Genomic DNA, 8,421 nt, shown 5'->3' on the forward strand with positions numbered 1-8,421 from the left:
GTGCGAAGGATGGTCGACTGGTGTACCCAAAATTATAATGGGAAAGTGCCCTCCACCCACTGCCGAGAATGGTCCAAAAACCCAGCACCCGGTTTCCGAAGGGGATCTCATTTTAGTTGGGAGCTGGAGCTTGAGGTCAGGAAGGATTGCCTTTTCCAAGTGAACCGGGTCATGGGAATCCTAAGGCGGCTAATTCAAGGGTCCCTGAAGACCCGGATTCTGACCCCAGTACCTACGTGTCGGAGAGAATGCGGATATTATAAGTCCCACAGAAGACATTTCTCTCCTCCATCTGGACCTGCTGAGTTTCCTGGTTCTGGTATGCGGTCCACAGGTTGTAGTCATTCTAACAAGGGAACACTTGGAGTCAAAGCACAGTGGCAACTTTACCCAGGGCCCCAAATATGCACCCCCTGAGGTCTTCCCTGGCCAGGACATAAGGGCCCAAGGACTCTGCCTCTTTGGGCTGTGGCTGCCACTACGTGCTGGTAGGGAGAGGTCAATGAGCAGGCACTAGAGTCATCCACGACTTAGAAAATGGTGAGTCAAGGGTCCTGACTCATCCTGCATCACTTTGTATCTTCTGTGTGTTCTGGTTCCTTCTGTGAACTCTCGATATCGCCGACAGCTCAACTTTTCCAAAAATGAGCTCACGGAGGGTACGTTCACAAAATCGAGTCACAGGTGCCCTTCGACTGTTTTGCAGAAGTCCGGGCTTCATGTTTGTATTACGTATACCTGACTCTACAAAGCGTACTCATGGGAACTCAAGCCGTAGGCAAAATCACAGCTACACTCTCCGTGCATTTGTGCCCCAAAGTCTGCACGTATATGCAACCTTCATTTCTCCTTACAGCTGCCTCGTAAAGTACATCATTTGCTCCACAAAACATTGTTGTCATTTTACAGATGAGATATATCTGAGCCTCAGAGAGAGGAAATCAATTGTATCAAGTCTCAACAAGGGTATTTCCCTTGCCTTTCTAATAGTTCCTTCCTTCCTTCCTTCCTTCCTTCCTTCCTTTCTTCCTTCCTTCCTTCCCTCCTTCCTTCCTTCCTTCCTTCCTTCCTTCCTTCTTCTCTGTGCCTCCCTCCCTCCAACATACACTTTCTGGACCACTGTAGCATGCCAGACATGCTAAGTTCTGGCACAGATGACTCAAGTGGACTCTCACTCCTCTTTCCAGCCATTTCTAGAAGGAAATGACAACCATGCCAGCAGGAAACCCAAAAAACAGGGTGAGTTTATCATGAAAGCAAAAAAGACCACCACATCATGTTCGCATCTGGGAGTCCCCCCTGGGAACATCTCTCTTCCTACTTAGCCTTCTTCTCCATACCTGTAGACTCTTCCTTGGGATGCCCGCTTTTCCCAGCTCAATCTCCCTCTTGATCTTTAACCAAATAACGACGTCCACCTAGAAGTCTCTCCCCAGAATCTGTCAACCTGCCTCCCCTCCAGTGTCCAAGCAGCTCTGATATCCTGCCTTGAACTAATCAAGACGTCCTTGACTTCTCATGACTTGGGCTGGAATTCCTTGGCTCTCGTTCATCAACTAAGTTTTCAGAGCTGCATGGTGGAGTCACTGGAGGAAAAAGACCCAGTTCAAATCCTAGCTCTACCACCAACCAGCTATGAGAACTTAGATGACTTTTCTAACATCACAGCCTTCGTTTCCACATCCATAAGTTGGGAGCAATGATATCCATGCGATCTACCGTGAAGATCAAGTGAATGATGTGTACAAAGCCCTGGGCACACCATTCTTGGCGCCCCGTTCAAGCTCAGTACCCATGGCAATCACCATCCCTCGGAGGCACTCCCCTCTACCTCTCCCTAGGAGAAGGGACTGCCTGGTCTTGCTACTTCACATGCTTTCTTCTGTTGACCACAGTGCTTTACCTGTTTCTCTCTCTGTTCTTAAATTATAACATTCCTAAAACAGGGGCGCCTGGGTGGCTCAGTCAGTTAAGCGTCCAACTTGGCTCAGGTCATGATCTCACGGTTCGTGAGTTTGAGCCCCATGTCGGGCTCTGTGCTGACAGCTTGGAGCCCAGAGCCTGCTTCGGATTGTGTGTCCCCTTCTCTCTCTGCCCCTCCCCAACTTGTGCTCTGTCTCTCTATGTCTCTCAAAACATAAATAAATGTTAAAAAAAAAAATGTGTAAAATGAGTGAATGGGCCAACTCAAAGATTTAAAAAAAAAGATGCGGGTCAAATTAAGTCCACAAAAGTGTCTGTCTTCTTTGGCCCACGCCTTTAAGAAAAACAAGAGCTGTCCCATGATAATTCAGATTTCTAACTTCTTTTGAAATTCATACTACACGGTTTCCTTATGAGAAGCTATGGTCTGGCCGTGGGGTTGGAAGTAAACGAAGAACCCTGAGAGGACAAAGCAAACCCATCCGCACATTTAACAGCTGAGGAATTTAAGGCTGACGGAGAGGAAGTCGCTTGCTTAAGGACACACAGCACACAACTCCGGTCTCCCTTAGGGAATGTCACCTCCCATCTACTGTATCCACGTGCTATAGATCCTGTATGGTCCCATTTCCCGTACCCCTCACAGGAGGGCCGAGTCTGGACCCCAGATGCCACCGCAACCCACCTTCATTCCCAGTTTCCATTTCTGATTTTTCGCACGCGTGCGTTTCCTGTCATCTGTCATCTTAGGAACCGGGATAAGAAGCTTGTTGGCGTAATTAGGTTCGATTCCCCCTGTGTAGGACCCCTGAGGGAAAAAAGATAACGGGAAATGGCTACTATTCTTGGTCCTTCCTCTCCAAGAGGGGTGCTTGGCAAGATCTGAAAGATGGGTAAACTCTGGCGGAGGCCTGGCCGGTGAGGTGGCATGTGCAGATTGGCTTCAAGTGGATCCTGAATACCAAACAGCCAGAGCCAGACCAGCAAGAAATGGCGAGCGGGTCTCAGCTTCCCAGAGGTATGGCCTGCCTCCCAATGCCTGACTCTTCTCGTCTTCTGCTATGGATCCCTGCTGGGAAAAACTCAAGCTACCAAGAGTCCACGATTTGGGGTAAGGCTTCGGGCAGGAAACAGAGATAAAAAATTCCGAAGACGGATACTACCCGGAAGACTTGCATTTTAACCTAAACACATACTTACTGGTCTCTGAAACATCTGTGCATCATATGAGACTGTTCCAGAAACATACTCATGGCTTTCTTATTGCACATGCCACAAGACAGATCTCTGGGGGGGGGGGGGGGGGGGGGGGGAGAGGGGGGGGGACAAAATGCCCTGCTCTGTGACGTTTCAGAAAGACTCTGCCTCTCTCTTCCTGAGAGGTTTCTACACATGTCGTCCCTGCTAGATGCACAGACAATGCGGGTGGCGATTAACGGGTCTGGACAAACAGGAAGTTACGGCTAAAGCCTACAAAGCAGCTAACGGGGAGCGGGAGGCCAGCTAAGGGTCCACCGAAGAGATCGGAAAGGTGCACTGTCAGGCCAACCTCAACGTGGAAATGAGGCTGGTTTCCAGATCAACCCCTCGCGGCCAGGAAGTACCTGCAAGAAGGCGATCTGGTTCTGAATGAAAGTATGCATGGAAAGATCCTTCTTGACCTGTTGGGCCAGCGCAGCCCAGTGCTGGCTCACAAAGGCACACCTGTTCAGGCTGTTTTTATCCAGCAGACCTGGAAAAAAAAAAAAAGATGATGGACCTGGGAACCTCCCATCAGAGCCATGATGAAGAGTGTCTTGAGAAATCCCCCAATTCGCCCCAGCATACTTAGAATATACTTGGAGAGGTGGATGGGCAGGTGACGGATGAAGTCTCGATATTTTCTGGCCCCAGAAGACAGGTCTCGGACCACATCCAAGTCAACCAACAGATCGGAGGGGGCGCTCTCTGCCTTGGACCTGCCTGCTTTTCTGGAAAACAGCCGGTTCATCTCAGAAATACACTGGAGAGAACTCTTCCATTGTCCTTTGGAGGAAAGCCAGAGAACGGTGCAGGGTGGGGTTGTCTCTAATTCAGGCCAAGAGAAGCCCTCCCCAAACCCTCTCCCCAGAAATAGAGCTCATCATGGTCCACCCTTAGACTACTGGATTTTTGTCATTTCTTCTGCCAAAACGGAAACAAGACCTCCCAAACCAAACACACAAGGGCTTTGCAAGCCTTCCCAGTTCAAGGAGATGCCTATAGTGTATCAAACCCTGCCCGATTCAGGTGAAATGGCATTGTGTCTGGCACTTCCTTTAAATTACCCCAAGAGGGGCGTCTGGGTGGCTCGGTCGGACTTCGACTCGGGTCATGATCTCGCGGTTTGTGGGTTCGAGCCCCACATCGGGCTCCATGCTGACAGCTCAGAGCCTGGAGCCTGCTTCCGATTCTGTGTCTCCCTCTCTCTCTGCCCCTGCCCTCTCTCTCTCTCTCCCTCTCTTTCTCAAAAATAAATAAACGGGGGACTTCCCAGTCTCATACCTATTGGCTTTCCTGCTACGGGCTAACTTACCAGTGTCAGATGGTCCGCCCCCCATATTTTCAAGCAACCCTTCTTTCCCTGGAGATCTGGACAAAGGGAAGGATGTGTTCTTGGTTCCGGCTGCCCGGCAGACCTGCGAGGTCTCAGACTGGTGGTGGTCTTTCTCCGGGAAGACAAACACATCACTGGCGGACTGACTGAGCCCTGAAAACCAAAAGGCCAAGACAAGGGTGCTCCTTAATGGGGTGTGTGGAGGAAAGGAGATGTGTGTGGAGGAAAGGAGATGGAGGAAAACAGTTTTCTTTCTACTGCCTTCTTTTCAATCCACACAAAATGGACCAAGCCGGTTATGTCCAGTTTTATCCGGGGGAGCCCCCGAGTTGCCATGCAAATATTGCAGGAAGCTCCTTGTTGGATTTTGCCGACCCACAATGCACACTTGCAGTTCATGAGTTTAAGCCCCGCGTCGGGCTCTGTACTGACAGCTCAGAGCCTGGAGCCTGCTTTGGATTCTGTGTCTCCCTCTCTCTCTGCCCCTGCCCACTCTCTCTCTCTCTCTCTCTCTCTCTCTCTCAAAAATAAATAAACATTAAAAAAAATTTTTTTTAAGAAAATTTAATTTCTGGGTCACCTAGGTGGCTCAGTCGGTGAAGCATCTGACTCTGGGTTTCGGCTGGGGTCGTGATCTCACGGTTTCGCGGGTTCGAGACCCGCGTGTGCCTACGTGTGCGTACGTGTGTGTGCGTGTGCACGCGCGCGCGCGCGCGCGTGTGTGTGTGTGTGTGTGTGTGTACAAGCCAGGCCTTCTGGAGTCTGCTGGCTCCTGGCAGGAGCACCTAGAGATGGGACATGTCCAGTCAGGGAGGCCTGGTTTTCAAGTCCCTTTACTTGTCGCCTAGGCTGTGTCACTCAGATTCTCTGAGTGTTACTTCCCTAACACGCCGAAGAAACCCAGTGTCATGTATGGGAATCTAACTGTCCCCTGGGTCGTCTAGCTTTGAAACTCTTTTGGACGCGAATCGTCTACAAACATGACCACAGAACAGGCCTCATGGACATTTAGGAATTCCCCACCTTCGTGGGCTCAGACACTGAGCCGCCGAGCCGCTGAGGCTCCCCCCTCTGACTCCCCTCCCTCTGATCATCTGATCCCTCCTCCCGGGTCTTCTCCAACCCCCAACACCCCACGGAACCGGTGATGGACCCCTGTCTAATCCCTTGCCTCTTTTCTGGCTTCTTTTGCTTTCCTGATCCAGCTGGCCAAACATTTCCCAGACCTTCTCACCAATACCCTAGACCAATGGCTCTCAAGGTGAGGACCCCAGACCACCACCAGCAGCAGCAGCTAGGAACTTAGACATGCAGGATCTCACGGCTGCCACAGACCTGCGGAGTCGGGACCTCTGGGAGAGGGTCCCAGTCCTCTGTGTTTTCAAAAGCCTTCCCAGGGATTCAGATGCAAGGTAAGGTTTGAGAATGCCTGCCCTACCCTTATTTGACCCTCTTGCTACCTGCAGGCTTGAATAGACACCACTTCAGGTTGGATTTTATGCAGGCGCAAGCAATATGGAGGAATGAATGGGAACAAGCCCTACATTTTGACCTCTTGGCCTGGTTTCTGTGCAGTGCAGACTGAAGGGCAGAACAATTCAGAAGCTTCCCCCTTACATCCCTCCCAAACCCCATCTAATCCCAAAGCCACTAACGCAGGAGCCACGCCAGCAATGAGTATTAGAGGCACAGGCCAGCCATAACTGGGCCTACATCCCTTCCAAATGCCGGACAGTTAAAAGTTCTGTACTTCCTGGGGCGCCTGGGTGGTCAGTCGGTTGGGCGTCCGACTTCGGCTCAGGTCATGATCTCACGGTCCATGAGTTCGAGCCCTGCGTCGGGCTCTGTGCTGACAGCTCGGAGCCTGGAGTCTGCTTTGGATTCTGTGTCTCCCTCTCTCTGTCCCTCCTGTGCACGTGCGCTCTCTCTCTCTCTCTCTCTCTCTCGCTCTCTCTCAAAAATAAATAAAACATAAAAAAAAAAAGTTCTGTACTTCCATAAAAAGCATTTGCATTTCATGCTTTTCTAGAAGGAAGTCACATCCTGCAATTTCTCCTTTGGCAAACAGGACCGCATGTCAGGACAAGGAGCTCTATCCTGCGTTCTGGAAAACCTTAAGCTTGTCTACCTAAGCCTGTCCACACGTCTGGTTCCTTTACAGGCTCCTGACGTCTGGCTTCCTTACCTTTGGGGGCCCTCTCCTCTCCCCCTGTGGCCTTGTTTACCTGCGACTTTGCTCTGCTCTCTCAGGAACAGGACTCTGATGACATTGGCAGCAGTGAGCAGTAACTTGGGGTCACACATCTGGAACAGCAAGAGCGTGTAATTTGCCTTCGTCCAGTGGGTGCTGTTCCCGAACCAGTACAAAATCTCCCTCATCTTCTGTTCGACTGTTTTATCCAACATCTGGTTCAAGGAAGACCTGCCGATTTTCCCCTCCTTCTTGCTGAGGTTGATCCGGGACCGGCTGTAGGTGAAATCCTTCCCCTGCGTGGCCTGAAGGATGTTCTGGAAATGGTGTAACAAATACAAGCTATCCAACTGCTCCAGGATGCTGACCAGAAACCTCCTTTGGCGTATCTCACCGATCCTCCGGAACCACTGTTTGGTAGAGAAGATCTTCCAGGTGAGGACACATGTTTCACACTTCTGGCACACGGGGACAGAGCTGTTTCTCTTCTCACAGCGAAAATGGGGGGCATTCCTGAGCCTCAGTTCCAGGTTTTCCATGATCCTGAGATGCCCAGCGCATTGTATCCTTGTCCGTTATCAGCCCCACCAAACACCACAGGAGCAGGAAGCAGCTGATGAATATCCCAGTTGAGCCTTTTCTAGTATAAACATTTCCCAGAGAAAAAGGTAAAACGCTGCGTCGGATGGAAAGCTTGTGTCTCCCGGAAACTGCCGGTAGAAGCCTGGCTTTTTGTACTGACCTCCTAGGAAACATGGCTTTACCGTAAATCTCCTAAACCGGGCACTGCTTAGGTGGAGGCAGTTGCTGTATATTCTGAAAGAGCTGGTCATCTCATTTCTAGAACCACAAGAATCTGTGTTGGTCAAATTTAAGTAACATATGGGTCCTTCTTAAAGGAGAAAATATATACTGTGGAGCCTGGCGTTGAGCTCCAATGGATATTATTAGTAACGACTTACAAATATTCGTGGATGTGAAATTGGATGTAAACTTAACGTTTACAGCTGTTTGGTTATGAGCTGGCTATCCCAATGATCCTGAATATGTTTATATTCATTTTCTTTTCTTTTCTTTTAATTTTAGAGAGGGGGTGGGGAGAGGGGCACAGAGAGAGAGAGAGAGAGAGAGAGAGAGAGAATCTCAAATGTGCCCCACACTCAGCACAGAGCCTGACATGAGGCTCGAACCCATGACCCTGGGATCATGACCTGAGCCAAAATCGAGTCAGATGCTCAACCGACTGAGCCACCCAGGCATCCCTGCCTTTATTTCCTAAACTCGGCATCGAACTGAAAACACAAATGTTTAAAAGAAACTTGTTTGACCGCTTCAGAATGCTAACCAGAAACCTGGGCAGAGAAGCACTCCTTAGCGGAAAAGTTTCAGTTAACCTCAATCACATGCACACACACGTGTCTGGGAGGCAGCACTATGACTGAACTCAAGGGGGTCCCCGCTTGGGTTGCATGAAATTGAACACACCCCAAGAGGTGTTTGAAAGCCGAGAACTTTTGATGAGTTGTTACAAGTAAGGAGACAGGGAGATAGCTCTCAGAGGACTGTGTCTCCATGGGGTTAGGAAGGGAAGCTTTTATTGTGTGTTAGGGGGCGGGGCAAGGAGCTTGCATATGCATTAAGGATTTATACATATTCCATTACTTAGGCGTTTCCGTATGTCCACATGCCAGTGCATACATCATGTTCAAAAAATGGCAGAAAATTCCACCCG

The 8,421-nt window shown here is 50.0% G+C and overlaps 1 protein-coding gene across 2 annotated transcripts in view; it reads right to left on the reverse strand.

The window, feature by feature from the left end:
• FBXW10B (F-box and WD repeat domain containing 10B) overlaps positions 1-7,425 on the reverse strand; it is a 32,728-nt gene extending 25,303 nt beyond the window's left edge. For both annotated transcript variants that reach the window (XM_047833933.1, XM_047833931.1), the window contains exons 1-6: positions 6,724-7,425; positions 4,478-4,651; positions 3,751-3,948; positions 3,528-3,655; positions 2,609-2,731; positions 237-346 (exon numbers count right to left, since the gene is read on the reverse strand). In XM_047833933.1, coding sequence (XP_047689889.1) covers positions 237-346; positions 2,609-2,731; positions 3,528-3,655; positions 3,751-3,948; positions 4,478-4,651; positions 6,724-7,228 — 1,238 coding nt within the window. In that variant the 5' untranslated portion in view covers positions 7,229-7,425. The remainder of the gene's footprint in view (positions 1-236; positions 347-2,608; positions 2,732-3,527; positions 3,656-3,750; positions 3,949-4,477; positions 4,652-6,723) is intronic.
• Between the last annotated feature and the right edge of the window lie 996 nt (positions 7,426-8,421).

Source organism: Prionailurus viverrinus, chromosome E1, assembly GCF_022837055.1.
Source record: "Prionailurus viverrinus isolate Anna chromosome E1, UM_Priviv_1.0, whole genome shotgun sequence".
In the NCBI taxonomy this organism is placed as follows: Eukaryota; Metazoa; Chordata; class Mammalia; order Carnivora; family Felidae; genus Prionailurus; species Prionailurus viverrinus.